Source organism: Microchirus variegatus, assembly GCF_963457635.1.
Source record: "Microchirus variegatus genome assembly, chromosome: 5".
Classification (NCBI taxonomy): domain Eukaryota; kingdom Metazoa; phylum Chordata; class Actinopteri; order Pleuronectiformes; family Soleidae; genus Microchirus; species Microchirus variegatus.
Genome location: NC_139806.1, coordinates 3,740,861 through 3,762,063, shown reverse-complemented (window position 1 = coordinate 3,762,063; position 21,203 = coordinate 3,740,861). Strand labels below are relative to the sequence as shown.

The window sequence follows — 21,203 nt, the reverse complement described above, 5'->3', positions numbered from 1 at the left end:
TAGTATTAGTCTTTTTATCTGCACTAGTGTTTGTTGGGATTTAATTTTTTACCTCGTTTTGGTCGTTTTAAGCTTAAGTTTCGGACAAGTGTTTGTTTTGCCAGTGTTTCACTTGGTGTTGGTTGCAGACAAACACACACACACACACAAACACACACACAAAGGTAGGTCATCTATTATGGATGACCAGGCGCAGCCTATGAAGGACACTGTGGTCACCTTGTTGGATGTGTAAAGCGCGGGTAGAAGTATGGTGCACATCAAAAAGCCTGGGGAATAAAGCCTCTTTCACAATAAAAGCCTGGCTGAATCTGCTTAAAACTTGCAAAAGTGCAATTAACACTAACATTCCTTGTATTTCTTCTCTTATTCTTGCATGGGATGCTGGGATTGAATGCTGCCTGAGCACATTCCCAGAGATCAAAAACAGTTTAAATCCAGTATTAAACTGTTTCTCTGACTTGAAAATATAAGTGTAACATTTTGCAAACACTCTTTCCTAAGTATCCAAATTCAGATATTATCCAACGTTGTTTATTTTGTAACCTTAAAACACAGTTTCTCAGGTAAGACGACCGTTTGGCCTCTCTGCCTGTGACAGAAAATCACTTTCCTGGCCTCGGGCCCCAGGTTTTGGTGCAGTTGACTGAACCCGATGCTCCTTCAGGACCAGGCCCATAATGAGTCTGGCTCGCCGTCAAGCCTAAAAATACCCAAATGAGTCCCGACTCATCCATTAGAAACAAACACTCTTTGCGGGGCGAGTCGAGTCGCCAGACGACCGACTGTGGCAGATTAGACGCTCCGCTTGCCTCGCTGAGACTTTACCTGTCCAGAGATCCGCAGACCTGAGAGCAGTCCAACCAAACCTCGGGTTGTTGGATAACATGGTCGACGTGCTGTAAACAATTCAGAGTGTTCTTTCAGCTTCAGTCGGCAGCTTTTAAATGAAAAAATGTGCTCCTTTGTCACCGCGTGTCAATATTTATGTACTTTTCCTGCTCTGTAGTTTTAGATCTTGCAGTACTCGCAGTGGTTTGGTTTGTTGGGTCTTAAAGGTTTCTGAGATAACGAACTCCACCGGGAACGAGAAGATAGCCGCGTACGAATCTAGGGTTCCAGCTTCATCGGAGGACAAAGTCTCAGCGTCTCCGCAGACAGACGAGGCCAAACTGGAATGAGATATTGTGTTGTATGGAGGACCACGTTACCACTGTTGCCTGGCAACAGAGCTGCAGCCAGACAGAGCATATATCACTAATGGAAACATTATATAAACTGAAAAAAAGTTTCAAGACCTCATCAGAACAGTTATGTATGTATGTGTTTATCTATCTTGCTGCTGATGGTTAGTGATAGTCAAAGAGGTTTTGATAAAAGTTTTTTTGTGTTTTTCCGTGTGGACAAAAATCTGATTTTACTACTTTAATACTTTTTTTTGCACCATATAATAAAGAAATCACAAAAACTTTTTGCCAAGCATGGCGTTTCCACTAGCATAGAACCTGGTACCAGGTATGAGCAGTACGTGCTCTGGCGAAGTTCCAAGCGAGCTGAGGTGATACTAAAATTTGACGTTGCCAGACTGCCGACACAAGAATCAAGCCGAACGATGCCAAAAGTAGATTGGTTTAAAAAGACTTAATAATCCTTAAAAACTTGGGTTAATATCCTGTAATTTGCAAGGAAACGTCTAAAATCTCAATATTTTATAACTGTGGAGTCTGGTGTATTTCGTAGTGCTGGGCATGTTAATGCGTTAACGGCGGGTTAACGCGCATTAACGCATGCGGCGTTTCCATGACGTCTGACCGGAAAAAAGACGCGCGTGACGCCATGTTTACGTGACTCCCCGATTTGTTAAAATGAGTCTCCGAAGTAACGCTAAACTTTAAAAACAGAGGCACGCGTACGCAGTAACACAGGTACGCTACGCTATTTGTAGCGCTGCTCTTTTCGTTTCATAAACAGACCGCTCCAGTTTATAAACATAAACAGACCGCTCCTTTAGCACCACGCTAACGGTGCTAAAGGAGCTAACGCAGCTAACGGAGCTAACTGGTAAACGGTTCCTGGACTCCGGTGGCGCGGCACGTAAACATGGCGTCACGCGCGTATTTTTCCAGTCAGTTGTCATGGAAATGCGTCATGCATTACTATTCGCTTACGTTGACGCGCCTAGCATTCAGTCCAGTGACAGTAATAGCTTTAATTAGCTGATTCTAACGATTCAGTTTCACTGAAAACAACTGCTTTTACAAGTCACTATAGTCACTCGATGTTACGGCAGTTTCATGCAGCCGTGCAGTGATGACTCCGCCCACGTTCAGCAGGTACTACGTACTACTTTTGCAGTGATGAAAACCAACCTACGTCCGTTCTATATTTACAAAAGGTATTGTTTGTTTCGAGGCTACATGTTGCATAATGAACCTCTGACCTGTACGGTCCGTCTGCTGCTTCCCCCCCCCCCCCGCAGCCTCCTCTGTGGATACACTCCAGTGACAGGTGTTGGCTTGAGCTTAAAGAATGGTGTAGCGCAGCCTTCACAGGACACCTTTTTGTATCCACAAGGAACCGAATAAGTGACATGGCTTTGGATTTATAGGTCAGGGCCTCCAGCCGGGTGGCAAGCTGCACCGAGGCCTGGAGATCTCAGCGGCAACACCACTTCCATCTGTTGTCACGGTCTGCTTATATCTGCATGCAAATCCCTCTCTGTCTCTCTCTACCCACACCTTAATGAAAGCAGCCTGGTGGCAGCGTCGCTGCTCGCGGGGCTCTTTCAGGATGAGGAATTAGCGAAGCAGGGAGCACAAAGACCCCCGGACCCTGGAGTTGATGGGATGTGAAATGCAGATGGAGAAGGGAGTAGAAAACGTGAGATTAGAGGAAAATCGAAGAGGTAAGAAGCGGAACGTCCACGCCGTGATAACAATGGCGTCACAACCCCGTCTGGCCCGCTGGATCGACTCGACGTTTGCTAGTAGTCAAGGTCGGCGGGTTCGTTTGAGGTGGCCCGCGAACATGCAGCGGGCCTTGGACGTCCTGCTACCGTTCGGCAGATGTTGCTGCTGGCAAAAAGTCTCGAGCTGACTAATCACTTGCTTGTGTGCGTGTGTGTGCGGCTGTAACATGCTTTCAATGTGTGCAAAACACATATCATCCATCAAAGCACGATTGTAATGTCTTTAGGCTGGGGAAAAGGGCAACGGGAGTAGGTGTGGCATATCTAAGATCTAATGAATATACATTTCCTCAGGCAAGGAGGAGGAGGAGGAGGAGGAGGAAGCCGCGAGATCTAAGGATTCATTTCCGACTCTGCCGACATGGCAGATAAGGGCTTGATGCAGCGCAGGCATGCAAAAATATACAAAGTGGAACTAGTACATGTTTGTTTTTCCACTCCCGGATGTGTGAAGTGCACTGATATCTGGTTTTAAGCTCCTGACTGTTCGTCGTCAAGGTGACGCAGTCGATATTTATGATCAGTTTAAATTAATCGCGTGGGAATTAAAAAATACGAGCAACAACTCCATATTTAGGCTCCTCTGTATCACTCGGGGGCGGAGAATCACAGGGTACGTTGCGATACGTGGTCCACGACGCAAATTATATTGCCATAAGACAATCATATCGCGATACATCTGTGAAAAGCCATTATCCCACTGTAAACTCCCTCTTCTTCCCTCATTCATTTGAGCAGCGCCCCCATGAGGAGGCTCCATTATCACCAAATTGACATTTTGACCCACCTTCGATATATGATCATAATGACACCCATCCGAAGTAGTGCTTCAAAACTCGTCTTTTAGTGTAAAAACATCCGTCTTACTGGGAAACAAAATGTCAGCTTTATCAGATTACGGCGTAATTAAATAAGCGCTTTACCAAAAAGAGGAGGACATTTCAGTCGTCCGTTCTAAGCCGCTTTACTGTGAGAACAGTCAGCTTTACCATGACAGAGATGTGCAGGATGCGGAGCTCCTCCTTCGCTGAGTTGCTGGCGGGGTCTTCGGTCGGCTCGGGGAGGCTCAGGCTTCCGTCCTGGTGGTGGATGTGGAAGAGCAGCGTGCCGTTCTCCAGCCACTGCTGCCGCCAGCGCACCAGCGGGATGTCCTCCGTGTTCCCGGAGATCTCTGCCACGAGAAGAGAAAGAGGGGAATTAAAGGACGAGGGAGAGCAGCACAAACAAGACCCCAAGGACACGTCACTGTATGACTGAAGAACTTGAAAGACAGGGTTTTAGCGAGCATAGCGTCCGGGACGTCCTGGTCCTGGTGAAGCCCTAAACGCAGCCTATTTTTCCCTCCTTTCGAGCAATCGCTTCGCCACTCCCAGACCTCCCTACAAAACTTGTGAATTCGCCGCTGGCAGAGCGTCATGTGAAGGTGTTAACAAAAATCAACACCCTCTGAAAGCACATATTAACACCTTAAGTCGGAAAAATCTTAATTCATGTCCTGATAGAGGTAAAATAAGGTATTAATATGTACTTTATGTAATGATTTCTAATAAAGGGCTAGTATGCTACATTTGTATGTTATAAAGCACCGAGTTAATGCTAAATATGTGTTCCGTAGTCTAAAGTGTGACCAAAAATCCTCGCTAAAAGCCTGTTGAAAGACGCGCCAGATAATAAAAGTCATGTTTAAGCCATTTTTGATCAATGTTTTTATTGGGCTTTTCCACATTTTTCAAGCAAAAAGGCTGATTTTCTAGTCACAGAAGCGTCATCATCGTGCAGTTAAAGGTGCATTATGTAATAAATCTAAATCAACTGGCCATAAAATCCTCCTAATATGTCACAGAGACTCAGGAATAATGTTCATATAACAAACTGAACTCACCAACAACAACAGTACAGACAAAATATTTGCATTACAAAAACATATTTTGCAGACTGCAAATCATGTTTATGTTTTGAAATCATGTTTTGGCGTGATGTGGCGCCACCTACCACCGTCTACCAATCATTGCAGTCAGTAGAGTCTCAGCTGCCGAGCAACCACGGGTTGCCAGTCAGTCAGAAAACGAAAACCTAAAAGACCCTCTGTGTTTTGAATTTGAATGTAGTAACAGTTTTTGGCCACATTCTTACATATGGCACCTTTAAATATTGCCGAGTTGAATAGCTGTTCACCGAACCACAAGTTCAACGCAAACACCTGCGTATCAAGCAGCATGTGCTCACCAGCCTGCTGTTATTTGGTGGTTATACTATTGTAAAAAAACACACGGGAGCTTTGCAGAGTTTACGTCTCCAACTGCAAGAGAACACAAATGAGAATAAATGATCAAACTCCAAAAGGATTAAGAGGAGTAAACATTGATTTTTTTAGGGGGAAGAAGCAGCAGCGGAAACAGACGGAAAGCGTTCGTTCACCTCAGCTCCTCAGACGATATTAAATTCCTCTACAAGCTCTTCCAAGTATCAGCGATTGCCAAAACACACACACACACACACAGGAGCACAATGATTATAAATGTATGTAAGGGTGATATTTATGGGTGATTGTGCGTTACGTTAGCCTGACCCATAAGTCATGAGATGCTACCCGCTCTAAAAACATTTATTTCTGCAGATTTATTGTGTTTTTACTAAACTTTCCGTCCATCCACGACTTGTCCTTTATGTTCTCCACTCACTTCAGCTGAGGTATATTCATGTTTGGAACTCGCAAATACGTTTAAATCAAACTAAATGTACAGTGCGCAGAGCCGTTTCTTGCTATATGCGGACTATGCAGCTGCATAGGGCCCCACAGACACCAGGGGGCCCCCAAACTCATATTTTATTATATTTTTGAGAATTAAAAGTACCTTTATGCATATATTTGCAAAGCATCTAGTGTTTGTGGGGTAATCAGAAAAAGTAAGGAATCTCTACCTAACGAATTTGAAAAAATAGGGGCCCCCCAAATAGTCTCTCACCATAGGGCCCCCAAACAGCTAGAAACAGCCCTGACAGTACGTCATATTATAAACTTAAAAACAAAGATTTCATGAGAAATTTACATTAGATGCAGGCGACATAAAGCGTGGCGTCCTCTTTTACTTTTAAATCACTACAATACACAATTCAAAGAGGCTAAAAGTCGTTTAAGTACTACACTGTGTTTTATCGCCTCATAAAAAGAATATATTCTCGATAGAATATTTTTTTTAGTAATTGCTATGCGGCCTATTTGCATTCTGTAAACACTTTTTTTTATGGTTTCCACTGTTGTTAGCGGGGGGCCATTAATCCCTTTACCAAATTCTAATTAGAAATTCGCACATCACATTGTGTTTAGTGCCAGCGTTTAAAGTACGGCAGACAGTGCACATTCTTATACGCCGCGGCCCAACTGCAAGGACTATTACGCTAATTGCTAGCGTGACCCCAGCGCGGTATACACAAATCTATTACCCAAATATATTACGCCACATCCAGCAGCTATTAAATAATGTAAATCTCATTTTGTACACAGATGTCGCGAGGAGGAGGAGAAAAGAGCGTCAAGGAAAATGGAATGGAGCGACACAAGGGGTCCATTAGTGGATATTCTATAATTGATCAAAGTCCATACGCTAATGCGACTTGGTTTATTCGCGTGGCGGCGGCGCAGCAGCGCGGAGATCTAAACCATCTGATCCAAAAGAAGAGAACGCGACGCGACGATGCAAGCGTTTGTGTCGGAGGCGACGGACGAGGATTAGGACGGAGACGACGCGGGGAAGAGCGACGCCGCGGTAAAAGAAGAAAGGCGAAGTGGGTTAAAGCGTTAAACTGTCTGTTCCAACGTGTGCAGAGATCACGACGTGAACGCGGACTGGCTCCAACGCCACGCAAAGTTTGAGTAACGGAGGAGCGGTGGTCAAAGAGGTTCTAATCATCCACAATTCTGAATCGATCCATAAACTTCAAAAATCTATATAAACCAGTTTGTGTTATGTTTGTGTACAGTTTATTTGTGTAACTTCTGGGAGAAAAAGGCAGCTAGCCTAAGCTTTTATTTGTGCTTAGACTACATTAAGTAAGTTTTTATTTGTTTTGAATGAATAAATGTTAACTTGTGTCTTAAGTTTGTCTATATGTGATCACATGATCACATTATCTTCTAAAATCTTCTAAATTTGAATCAAAGATTGAAGTAAAACGCTGGATTTTCCTTCACAGTCGTCACCACAAACTTTGCGCTCTTATTTTGTAACGCACATATAGTTTTTTTTTTGTGTCCTGGATCCTGATTGGTTAATGGGGTTCATCAGCTTGCTAACACACATTGTCGTCCGTGTCTCTGGAGACTTGTGAGGCTTTTCTTAAAGCGAGCAGCGAGCAGCGAGCTAACCCGTGTTTCATTATGTAAATTCCCAGTGCCTCTGCTATGCAAGCACTTACCTGGCCTTAAGTATTAATGCTGAGAGCGGGCGTCATTAATATTTGGTTACACACACACACACACACACACACACACACACACACACACACACACACACACACACACACTGTCAGACAGCCCATTACACTGATTACCAGGCAAAGGACACACTTACATGCTGGAGAACATACATTATAACCTGTTTAAAAAGCAAGCAAAAAAAAAACACTTAATGCATTTACTGTGACACAGCAGTGTGTGTATGTGTGTGTGTGTGTGTGTGTGTGTGTGTGTGTGTTGGGCCTGACAATAACTGATGCTCTCGTGCCGCAGTGAAGAAAGACTTCCCTCTGCCCATAAATAAGATTTAAGAGCCTCGACTGATTTTAACCTAAATGCAAATGATGTGCCGGCATGTGACAGGACACTTTTTTAAAGAAAGAAAGAAAGAAAAAAAGAAAAAAAGAAAGTCTGCTCTCTTTCTCTTGCTCGTTCTCTCCATCCCCGAGGGACTACTTTGCCACGAGAGTGGGATTAATGAGAGAGCTGCCCTATACTGCATGAGACCAGGTACACAAGGAACTACAGGAGAGAGGAGACAGGATATAAGGCTGGAAGGAGAGAGGGAAGTAAGGGAGGAAGGAAAGAGGGAAAGAAAGAAGGGGAGAAGGAAGGAAACAGATAAAGAAAGGAAGGGAGGGAGGGAGAGAAAGGAAGGAAAGTGGGAAGGAAGGAAAGAGGGATAGGAAGAAGTGAGGATGGAAGTGAGTAAGGAAGGGAGGAAATAGGGAAAGAAAGAAGGGAGGAAGGAAGGAAACGGATAAAGAAAGGAAGGGAGGGAGAGAAAGGAAGGAACGTGGGAAGGAAGGAAAGAGGGATAGGAAGAAGGGAGGAAGGAAGTGAGGAAGTAAAGAGATAGAGAAAGGAAGAGAGGGAGGGAGAGAGGGAGGAGGGAAGGAAGGAAGCAAAGAGGGAAAGAAAGAAGCTAGGAAGGAAGGAAGTGAGGAAGTACAGAGGGAAAGAAATAAAAGAGGAAGGAAGGAAGGAAGGAGATTAAGAAAGGAAGGGAGGGAGAGAGAGAGGAAGAAAAGTGGGAAGGAAGGAAAGTGAGATAGAAAGAAGGGAGGATGGAAGTGAGGAAGGAAGGAAAGAAGTGAGGAAGGAAGGAGATAGAGAAAGGAAGGAAGGGAGGGAGAGATAAAAGAAGGAAGGAAGTGAGAAAGTAAGGAGGGAAAGAAATAAAATAGGAAGTAAGGAAGGAAAGAGATAGAGAAAGGAAGAGAGGGAGGGAGAGAGGGACGAAGGAAGGAAGGAAGCAAAGAGGGAACGAAAGAAGGTATAGGAAGGAAGAAAAGAGATCGAGAAAGGGAGGGAGGGACAAAGGAAGGAAGCAAAGAAGGAAAGAAAGAAGGTAGGACGGAAGGAAGTGAGGAAGGAAGGAATGAAGAAAAGAGATTGAGAAAGGGCGGGAGGGTGAGAGAGACAAAGGAAGGAAGGAAAGAGATAGGAAGGAAGGAAGGAAGGAAAGCGATAGAGAAAGGAAGAGAGGGAGGGAGGGACAAAGGAAGGAAGGCGATAGAGGGAGGAAGGGAGTGAGTGAGGGAGAGAGTGAAAGGAAAAAAGAGAGGAAGGAGACGTCAGGGAGTGGTGGAGTGGGCGAGAAGCGAGAAAGTCAATAGAAAATGGCCGCCCAGCAGCATTGCGGAGTGGATGACAGTAATCTGATTACATCACAGTGTTTACTTTAAAAGACGTTCTCTTCTTTTACAATTACACTGACAGTCTCTCTCTCTCTCTCTGTCTCTCTGTCTCTCTCTCTCTCTCTGAAACATCAAATTTTCTCCAAAAGTCCAAACGACGCCTTCGTATCGTCTTAAACTTGGACGACGACGACGACAGGCTGAAATATTCATATATTTAAGAATTCACATTATGAGTTTTTCCTCCTGTTTCTCATATCCTGTTCATAAGGAGTTCAAATACATCATCTGAAATATGCTGACAGTGTAGTGCGACCGTGACAGTTTCTCGTGCTTGGGCTTTTCTATACTGGATTAATATTATTATTATTATTATTGTTATTATTTTGTCTGTGTCACCTGGAAATAAACAGTATGCAGGAGACAGAGATATGAGATTAATCCATGGAGCTGCTGCTGCTGCAGCTCCAATAATCCCTCAGATATAACATACAACACAGTTGTGGAACTCAGAACTCGATGCTTACACACACACACACACACACACACACACACACACACACACACACACACACACACACACACACACACACACACACACACACACACACACACACTCGCACACACACACACACACATTCTCACGGCCTGAGGAAAAGGCTGATGTACGACACCTAAAAATAAAAATGTATGCAATTAAAATGTGAAAACTAAGGATTTTAGTCATTTAAACCTCCATCAAAGCTGAAAAAAAAAAAAAAGGTGCTGAAGGGCTGCAACTAAGTATTATTTTTAAAATCCATATTTTACTATTACTTTTCTCTATTAAAATATTCACATTCCGAGATTAGAAAGTGTTCGCATTTTGAGATTAGAAAACGTTGACATTAAGAGATTAGAAAATATTCAGAGATCAGAAAATGTTCACATTCCGAGATAAGAAAGTGTTCGAATTCAGAGATTAGAAAATATTTAGAGATTAGAAAATGTTGACATTTTGAGATTACAAAATATTCATATTCCGAGATTAGAAAACTTTGACATCCAGTGATTAGAAAATATTCAGAGATTACAAAATATTCAGATTCTGAGATTAGAAATCACACACACACTTTAGCCAGGTCCCAGTTATAAAATCATTGTTTGAGTCTGTCAATGTTGCTAAAATAGTCCAAAAATAAACACACATATAGATTAATCTGAAATGAGCAACTCTCTAGAACTTGAACAGAGAACCTGAGCGTGGCGTAATCTCGTTTCGGTGAAGTGATCACGAGCAGAGCTGCTCTTAAGTCAGTGGTGCAGTATTTCACTGTGTGTTTTTAAAGCCCTGTTAGAGACAGTAATATACACCAGCTGAGGCGGGTGCAAAATGCATGTACGCTCTGCTTTTTTTTTTTTTTTACAGATTATCTGCTCCACTGCTTCCACTTCCAGCATAAGCAGACCAGGTTCCTGTGTCCAGACGCGTTCTCCTTCTGCTACTTCTTCTAAAACCTACAGCGCAGCGACGGGGACGAATAAACACAGACAAATGAGGTCATTTCCACCATCTCCAGAGTGAACGTGAACTCTGTGCAGAGACTGCCCCCCCCCAGAAGCTCACGGCCAAGACAACAGCACCATGTGGCTTCTCAGAGACTTCTTCACGCCACATTTCTGTGGGAGCGACTTCTGCGAAGACGTCGGTTCTTCAAGTCGCTGCTCGTCCAAATCGGACGGAGCCAAAACAGAATCTGCCAAGGAGGAAACGCGATTAACTGTGCAAATCGAGTTGTTTTCCGAGCTTTTAGGGACATGCTCGGTAAGACTCAAGCCAGAACGAGAATGAGGCTTTTAGTAAGTACTGAATAATAATAATAATAATGATAATAATAATAAAAATTCGCCAAAAACGCCTCCGTTTACGCGTTCAATCCAAAATGGCGGCCTTCCTGTAGGATTCACAGGACACTTGTCATCGACTTTTATTTACAGCTCAACCTAATGAACGCGTGTACCAAGTTTCGTTCATGTACGTTAAACCCGACATGAGATGACCTACTAGCACTATTTTGCGTCACACTTGTAGCCCCTCCCACTTCTTCCAATTTTCCATGCTTTTTCACCTAACCTTTAAAATACGTAAATTTTTTCACCAGGATTGATGCGGTCGCAAAAATCTATGAGTTTTGGGGCATGGGAAAGGCCTCAAAGAAGGGATTAATTTTCTGGAATAATAATAATAATAATAATAATAATAATAATAATGATGTTTCTGTGCCGTTATTGAGGGGAAAAACACCGTTTACATCTGAGTTCATCTTTGCTGACATTTTCAAGTCGTGAAATGTGCATTTACAGCTTGTTTTGTTATTGTTTTTTGTTTGTCTGGATATGATCTGATGGTTCAAGGTCTTTTAAACCCATGATGAAACATTAAGCAGAGAGAGACGGAGCCGTCTGGATCCTGGTGCTGGTCAGGGCCAGAATGCTCTGTGCCGTGAATTCTAAATCACTTCAATCTCAGTCTCTTGACTCTTAAATGTAATTTATTCCTATCAGACTCACCTCATATATATATTGCTGGACATGTGGATATGAATACTGTTTGTACTGTACAGCACTAGGAGTCATTATCACTTCATGAACTAAACATTTCCCGCCCCTTTTTGGTTCCCCCTCCTGTGTCTTTTAATTAAAAAGGGGAGAAAATGTTTAACGGTGAAACTGTATTTCATAAATCTAGGCCATCAAATCAACACATCGCATCATACATCTTGTATATACTGTATATATATATATATATATATACACATATATATATGTGTGATATTTTATGAATGTGCTTCTCCCACAGAAACTTGTCAACAAGCGACGTCTGGAATCAAAAGTTTATGAGTGCAGTCGCTCGTGGTTCGCGATGGTAGATCCTGCCTCGTCTTAATAAATGTCAGTAAAAGACGAGGTGAATTCTTAAAACTCATTTTTTCTCTCTCTCTTATATGGAAGTACACAAGTCTTCTTTCATAAATCTAATTAAATTAAATATGACGCATTTCAACCCCTGTTTTTCCCCTGGATCGGTAAAAAATAATCAGGTAAATTCTATTTTTGTTTCCGACAAGAAGAAATACTTTCTGATTGCACTTGATTTGCCCAATTCTACTTGATTACAGTCACTTATATAAAGCAGGATGCTTCAAAAACTTTGCCTAATAACACTTCAAGTGTAACTAAGTCTTTAAACCACAGTTTTCTGCGGGTGAAAACCAGGTGTATATGGGTAATTAGCAGTGTTATTTACAGCCTTATCCAGGTGTAGCCCTTCACTGTTCTCTACTGCCTCTCTGAAAACTAAAACTAAACTGAAACGAATGAATCATTTGTTCAATTAACCAAAACTAAACTGAAAAAAAAAAAAAAAAAGCTGAAACTGAAAAACAAAATAAAGATAAAAACTAATGAAAATTTAAAAACTATAATAACCTCGGTACGTACTTTGTCTGGGCCTTGTTTTACACTCTTAGAAATAAGGGTTCCAAAAGGGTTCTTCAACAAGGGCTGAGGTTCTACCTGGAACCATTTGCTTCTGAAAAATGCTTTCTTGAAGAAAAGGTTTTCCAAGGGTTCTTGGTTCTATACTAATGGTTCCGGTAAGAACCATTTTGATCCGGAGAACCCTTTAAAAGCCCTTTACTGAATAAAGGGTTTTAAAAGGGTTCTTGGTGGAACCCTCCAAAAGGGTTCCAGGTGGAACTTTTATATAAAGGTTCTACCTGGGGCCAAAAAGGGTTTTCCTATGAGGACAAGCCGAAGAACCTTGTATAATTCTACTTAGCACTTGTATTCCTAAAAGCGTAGGGTTAGGATTAGGATTAGGTTAAGTGGTGGTTATGGTTAGGGCGTGGGAACGCCGTGTCCTCACTAAGATATAAAAACAGGTTTGCGTGTGTGTGTGTGTGTGTGTGTGCACTACGGAGAGGATGAAAGCTGAAGCTATTCCGCTCACATCCTTCTGCGGTGTCAGGGGAGGCTGGCCCTCTCTTACCTCGCCGCTCACAGTCATAGCTTCTTGTTAAAGTGAGATAGTAAAGGTGTGTGTGTGTGTGTGTGTGTGTGTGTGTGTGTGTGTGTGTGTGTGTGTGTGTGTGTGTTCTTGTACTTGCGGCATACTGAGGACCAATGAGGGTTTTTAACCAACAAAGTGAGGTCATTTTTACGAAGTGAGGACATTTTGGCCGGTCCTCACTCTGTTTGCAATGAAATCACTTCCTTAGGTTGCTATAACATGCTATACTCAATTTGTTTTGGGACCAAAAATTTTGGGTCAAATGTTTTTAAAAATTTTGGTCGACATAGTATAGTATGACGTTTTTTTCAAATTTTTGGTCCAATTTTTTTTTACATTTTTGATCGACCTAGTATAGTATGACGTCTTTGTCAATTTTTTTTTTTCGAATTTTTGAACGACATAGTATAGTATGATGGTTTTGTCAAATTTTGGACCAAAAATTTTTGGTCAAATTTTTTTTTTTAAATTTTTGAACGACATAGTATAGTATGATGGTTTTGTCAAATTTTGGACCAAAAATTTTTGGTAACATTTTTTTTTCAAATTTTGGACGACATAGTATAGTATGAGTTTTTTGTCAAAATTTGGACCAAACATTTTTTGTCAAAGATTTTTTCAAATTTTGGACGACATAGTATAATATGACGTTTTTGTAAAATTTTGGACTCAAAAATTTTTGGTCAATTTTTTAAAGATTTTGGTCGACATAGTATAGTATGACGTTTTTGACAAATTTTGGATCAAAAATTTTGGGTCAATTTTTTTTTTCAAATTCTGAACGACATAATATTGTATGATGGTTTTGTCAAATTTTGTACTAACAATTTTTGGTCAAATTTTTTATTTTTATTTTGGTCGACATAGTATAGTATGACGTTTTTGTCAAATTTTGGACCAAAAAAAAAAATCCCAATTTTTTTTCAACCCTTTATGCTCTGGGGCTCAACCTGCAGACATTTTATGGTACTGCAACCAGTAGTTCTTTGTAGATGTTGTTCATGGAGTAGATATTTGTAATTGTGTTGATTTATAAAGTGGAAATTCTGGTCCTGGTATGCAGCAAGTACAAGAATGTGTGTGTGTGTGTGTGTGTGTGTGTGTGTGTGTGTGTGTGTGTGTGTGTGTGTGCGTGTGTGTGTGTGTTGTGTGTGTGTGTGTGTGTGTGTGTGCTGGGGAGGGGGAATAGTGCACTAAAGTTTGGATGGGTTAGGGACGAAGAGGAAAATAAATAGCTTGAGAAATATACAGTATAGAGAGTTAGGTTTTGGATCTGAGGTCTAATCTGGACTCAAAGTTCCCAGAATTCACAGCAGGTTTGTAAACGCAAACGAAAATGTTTCTCCAATCGTTATCAAAGTCCTTCTCTCTCAGCATCATCATCATCAACAGCAGCAGAGTCAGCAGAGACAGGATTGCTGATACGGAAGCAATTATGTGAGTTGCTTTAATGCATGTGTATTATTTAATGACGTATATATATATAATATATACATATATATACATATATATATATATATGTATAATGTCATGTATTGTTATCATTTCTTTGTAGACTCAGGAAGTCTGAGGAATCCCAGCTGTGAGGTCTATGGGTGGAAAAATAACTTGAATTTGAAGTCGACTCGTTTCCCGTGTTTTTTTTGTCTGTTTTTATTCCATGTAAAAAAAATAAAAAAGATTCCACACATTCCAGACGTGTTAAAAAATAGTTTGTTTAATTATTAAATTAAAAAAAGTGCAGACATTTTTATAAAGAGCGTCCAGAAATGTTTCGAACGAATTGACTACTTCAAAAACTATTTTGAATTCTTTCAGGTTCATCTAAGGTTTAGTTTATTTTATTTTTTTTAATAAATCAAGTTTTCATGTCACTTTTCCTCATAGTGGTTGTTATTATGAAGTAAAATACAATAATATTTTTAAGCGACTTTAAATATGTAGATATTAACATGTACAGGAACATAAACATCTATACCTATTTATTTGTATATATTTTTTTGTTTTATTAATTATTTAAATCTTTTATTAAAAAGAAATTAGTATATATTGTATATATTAAATAATATTCTAATATACTAAATTAGAATATTTTTGAAAAATTTGTACTCAATATAGTTGTATTTTTTTTAAATGTATGATAATAATAAAATTATAGTAATATACATATATAGTTTAATTATTAAAAATAAACAGAGTTCAGAAATGTTTCAAATTAGAAATTTAACTTTTGTTCTTATGAAATAAAACACACACTTCTATGTTGATTTTATGAACTCAAAGTTACTTTTTGAACATTTAAGGCACTTTACTTTAATATGTATATATTAATATGTAGAAGAATATGCTGATGTTTCTGCTTGCTATAAATATGTATACCTATTTATTTGTATAGTATTTTTGTCGTATTAATTATTATTTAAATCTAAAAAAAAAACTCTGATTTAATTCTATAATTCAATAATAATTATATAACAATAATAAATAAGTGTATTGTTTGTTTTCCTACTTGACTAAAAGCCTGAGTGTGGATACACACAGTATGGATTTTGAAAGAGAAACACGATACCACTCATATTTTTTCCTGGGATTGAGGTTAAAAAAATAACAGAAACAGCAGAATAACAACAAGCTGCCCGACGTATTAATCACAACAGCCGGCATATTAAGATCTGAACCATTTGTGGTCGTTGGAGAAGTTCTTTCTCTCTCTGTTTTCAAAGAAATCTCACGTCGGATGATTGCGAATGGAACGCGCGGACGTGAACCCGAGAGATCAGAGGAGCTTCTGCCAGCAGCTCGTGTAAAAAAATACATGGCGTGACGCTCGGTTGTGATGAGATTCAACAAGACTCACTCCACTTGGCCGTGATGAGGAAAAACTCCCAGCGGTGGAGGGTTAGTCCCACACCCCATTCTCTGTGAACACCATCACAGATTAAAAACCCAGATGGATCGTCGCCGTTGCCAAGACTCAAAGTTGAAAAAAAAAAAAGGTTTTTCGACGAGTAAAGGAAAAGGCATCGAGGCGTTTATTAATTACCGCTTGCAAACAAAAGCAGCTACAGCTCTGGTGTTTATACGTTCAATCAAAAGCCACAATTATGAGATTTCAGCGACGATCGGCGATGAAGGATTTTCTAGACCCGAGAGGTTTTGCAGCAGAGAACGTTTTTTAAGGGCATTCAACAAAGGCAAAATGTTGAACGGCAGACCTTTAAATAAAGGTTGCACACTCAGTAGCTACGTTTAAAATTTAGAAATGCACTCGGAGAGCGCAGACCTCCTCCAAGGCAGCTCAGTGCCTACAGACGACCTACAATGATCCGTCTACGGATCATTCCCAAAATGTAATCACTTGTTCCTGGTCCCATTGCGAACATTTCCTGAAAATTTCGTCCAAATCCGTCCGTGACAGAATGTCAGACAAACAAACACCGGAGAAATCATATACCTCCTGGAAGGAGGTCGAAAGGGATTCGAATCACCATGACTCAACGATGAGATTTCTTGCGTTTCGACTTTTCCCCCGTTGGAATCGTCGCAAACTCCAATATCCCGCTCCCAAGTTTCCTCCAAATGTGGCCAACGAACGTGTCCTTCCATCCCTGAGCCATGAAGGATTTGCTGTACCCAACAGAGTCTCGCACCAGAGAATGCCTTGAAAGTACATCAGGGGCAATCCAAAGAACAATCCAAAATAAAAGTTTGAAAGGCTTGAATTGGACAGCTAAGGACGTGCATGTTCCAGAAAAGTTCAGATAATAATAAGATCATATATCACCAAACTCAGGGTGGTTCTCGAGTGTATTCAAGCTTGATGAAATGAGTGTTCTAATGGTACATTGTGTTTGCTAATGGCGTTAGAAGAATATTGGATGATTAGAAAACCCTTGAAAACCCTTGTGCAATGATGTTAGCACAGCCGAAAGCAGCAAAGTTTGAAGAGTAAAATGATCATTTTGAATAAAAATCATTATTTCTAATCTAATTTTCTTATTGTCAGTGTCTTGACTATATTTTCTATTCATTTTGCAACTCTTCTGATGAATAAAAGTATGACATTTAATTGAAAACACAAAATTGTATAGGTGACCCCAAACTTTTGAACGGTACACTCTTAGAAATAAAAGTGCTAAGTAGAACCATATAAGGTTCTTCGGCTTGTCCTCATAGGACTTTTTTTTATAAAGGTTCCACCTGGAACTCTTTTTGGAGGGTTCCACCTGGGGCCCTTTTAAAATCCTTTATTCAGGAACGGGGTTTTAAAGGGTTCTATGGATCAAAACGGTTCTTAGTGGAACCATTAGTGTTACCAAGAACCTTTGAAAAACACTTTTTTTCGGGAAAGGGTTTTTCAGAAGCTAATGGTGCCAGGTAGAACCTCAGCCCTTGTAGAAGGACCCTTTTAGAACCCAGTGTAGTGTGCATCAGCAGACCATAATAAGCACTGTCCGTGGCTACTGTGAAAGCTTACAAATGACCTGAATGATCACGAGTGCGGTCAGTCCATCTGGCCTGATGTCTCACACCTGAGGAGGCTGAAGCCAAGTTATATAACCTCTGTTTTCCTCTCTGAACATCACCACCTACCACTCTGCTCTGTTTCCTCTGTCTGCTTTGGCTTCACTGAACAACACATCCCCCACTGACTCACTCATTCATCATCGCGACACATTTGCCTGAGGTTTGAATCAAACATTTAAAAACACTGTGGTGACACTGTTGTTTATCTGCCAAGTTAATGTCATTATTCTGAGTTTATATTCTTATCAGTAACCAGCCTGAAATACCATTTGGAATTCTCTGCACTGTGTTACTAAAAAAAACAAACCACTACCCACATTGCTGAAGCATGTTCATGTCTCTGTGGTGATCCACGAGCCCTCGTTAGATGTAATTGCCGAGGTTACAAAGACAAACTGCTTTAGCTGAAGTCATAAAGACATATTTTTGGACAGATAAAACTGTTCCTCAGCAATTTATTTCAATTTTGCCATCCAGCAGTCCAATATGGGGGGGGGGGGGATTAGGCAAATTAGACACTCTAAAGCAGGGGTTCTCAAGGTTTTGATACCTGAGGGCCAATTTAGGAACCCAACATTGGACTGAGGGCCGCCAAAGGAAAAAAAACAGAAATAAATCCCATTTGTAATCATTTTAATGACCAGATTGCAGTTCTACAGTTTAGCTTTAAGTAATATAAGCGCTAATATAATGTCATTTAAGCATGAATATAATAACACTTTATAATTTACTGGGTAATTACCCAGTATTTTGGCCATTGTTCTTACCTTCTAATTACAGGTTAATACCAAGTAACACATTTCTGTTACTATATATTTACTGGGTAAATAGAAATTGGGGGCTGTAGCTACCTGCTTATTACCAGCTTATAACCCAATAATACACTAAAATTCACCATATAGAAACCAGGTAAATACCCAGTATTTTTGTTTACACTTATTGGTCTGTATCCAGTAATGTCTAATAAACATTTAAAAAGCTTAGTAGCTCCTGGATTAAAACTATCAACTGTAATTCACCGCGGGCCGCCAGAAATGTTTCTGCGGGCCGCCATTGGCCCCCGGGCCGCACTTTGAGAACCAATGCTCTAAAGTGACCGTAGATGTGAGGGTGAATGGTTGTTTGTCTCTATATGTGTTGCCCTGCGACCCTCATGTGGAGGATAAAGCGGTAGAAAATGGATGGATGAACTTATTTTTGTGCTCAGAACCTTGATATCGTCAAAAAAACCATGTATGTTACATGTAGTTTATGCATATTATTCATTAAAAACAATATAAATGTGCTTTGCAAGATGCAGATTGGAGAGAGAAACTAAAAAGCCAGTATGGCCGCCCTGATATCTAAAGATCAGCGTCAGCCATCGATCGACTTCTGCACAATTTTTTGCTGTTTTTCTCCCAGAATAAGAACACTTTTAAACTCTCCTCCTCCTTTAATACCTAACTAATGTAGTCAGATCAACTCACAATCCAAAACAAAGGAGAAAAGGCAGCGGAAATATACAGTAGATACAAATAAACAAGCTGAGAGGCCGCGACAGTCGAGATGATACAACTTAACTCAAAAAACAAAAAAACAAAAAAACTAACTAAAAAGGAGAGCGAGAGGCGGCCGTGCGGACGACTGAAACCTTTTAGCGAGGCATAAATGAAGAAACCTTGAGGGAAGTTTTTGTCAAGCGACGAACAGAATATAAATCAGACTCGAGACTGTCTGCAAATTTCCATTTTCAATAAAACAACAACATTCCACTTGCCAGTCGAAGGCCAGGGCGGAGGAGGTACAAATGTGTGTCATGATCAGATTTTGGATGAACCAAGAAGAACAATTAGGCGACATTATTTTGGCAAAGGAAAAAAACCCCAGAGAAAACCCACCGTGATCAACGTGTAGCACAAATGTATGCATTGTCTCCTGCAACGCAGTAGTCTCATCTACATGTTGCTTGAATTCAACATGCACGTCAGTCCCCGTGCAACAGACCAAACAAACGCCGAAGCCATTTTCTCATCCTGAGACGAATGAATAGCGATTTCCGTTACGTCTCATTGGTTAGCCCATTTGTTCTCGTGCGGAGCCACAGATATGGAAAACAGCTTAATCTCCATGATGGAGAAATATATGTCGAATGCGTGGTGGTGGATGGGGGAAAAAAAAGATCTTTATCCCCGTTTCACCCACATCCTCGCACAATCAGCATTCATACGTTGCTCATACCTCACGCGCTGTGTTGCGCTGTCGGCCCCGGATGAAGCAGCTTTTTGGGATCCTCGTCTCCGCGGGGGCTGCTTTGAGAAAGCACTCGTCTCGGTAACACTGCAGCATCGGTCAATATCCTGCGCTCTTTGTGACAAACGTGAGTTTAGCTGCCAATCTGCATATGTCCATATTTCACCAGGCCCGTTATCAGGAGCCAGAGAGACCGAGTTGAGGAGGAGATGTGACCCCAGCTACTCGAGTCACCCTGACTCCTTTAGCGTGGCGTGCACAACCCTAAAGAGCAATTTAGAAAGCCTGCCGAGTCACTCAGCGCTGCTTGAACAGCTACTTGTTTTCTCATCATGTCGCATATTATACAGTACACGCGGGAAGCACATGCTGCAATGGCGCCCATCGCTGCCAAAAGTGCCGAGATTCACTGTGTGACATGTCCTCTTCAAACGGCCTCTACTGTCAACACATGCTTTGTAAAAATGTCTAATCTGTTTGGGTTTTTTTTTTTTGAGATAAAGCTATTGAGGTATTTGACTTTACATAGAGTCCACAACAACACCTTTATGGGCTGGCTTTATTAGCAATGGGGAAGGTATAATGAGGCACACTCATTATACTGTCAGTTTTTTCCTATGACAGGAAGCAGCAAACAGCTGTGATGGCCGAGTGGTTCAGATTGAAATTAGCAGTTTGGCGTCCTCTGTCAGTCCGCCTGTTATCGGTCCTCATCCCCACTTAGACTTGATTCGTCGGTTTTCCGAAAAAAAAGTATTAACCAGCTGTGATGGCCGAGAGTTTAAGGCGTTGGATTCGAAATCCAATGGGGGTTTCCCTGCGGTTTCACAGCGAGTACTTGTTGAGATAAAAATGCTCTTTCCAATTGTCTCTCACACAGAACTTTGTAGTTCTTCTACTTTCCACCTTGTCACAGTTGGTAACTGAAGTTCTGGGTCAAGCAGAAGTTTCGACTGAGAAACATGTGTTGGCGTGATGTTGTACCAAGGATAAATTTTCTTGAGTCACTGATGAGTTCAGTTGAAAAACCCTAATTGGAAACAACTCAGATTGAGATTAGTAGTTGGGCGTCCTCTGTTATTCCGCCTGTGAATCCCAGAGTTTATGGTATGTCTAAGGTTTTGGATAAAAGGGGAAGACGTCAGGTCAAGAAGTCTGGTGCCGTCCTCTGCTGATACCTGGAGTCGACCTTGAGGAGAACTGCATTGTCAAGTTATAGGTCCTCTGCCCCAGTTAGGTTAGGTTCAACAAAGATATAATGAGGAACACTCGTTATACTGTCGGTTTTTAGATGACAAAAAGCAGCAAGCAGCTGTGATGACCGAGTGG

At 41.0% G+C, this 21,203-nt stretch overlaps 1 protein-coding gene across 1 annotated transcript in view; it reads right to left on the bottom strand.

The window, feature by feature from the left end:
• astn1 (astrotactin 1) overlaps nucleotides 1–21,203 on the bottom strand; it is a gene marked incomplete at both ends in the record, with an annotated part of 401,060 nt that overhangs the window by 309,661 nt on the left and 70,196 nt on the right. The window contains one exon of the mRNA XM_083888886.1: nucleotides 3,958–4,139. Coding sequence (XP_083745012.1) covers nucleotides 3,958–4,139 — 182 coding nt within the window. The remainder of the gene's footprint in view (nucleotides 1–3,957; nucleotides 4,140–21,203) is intronic.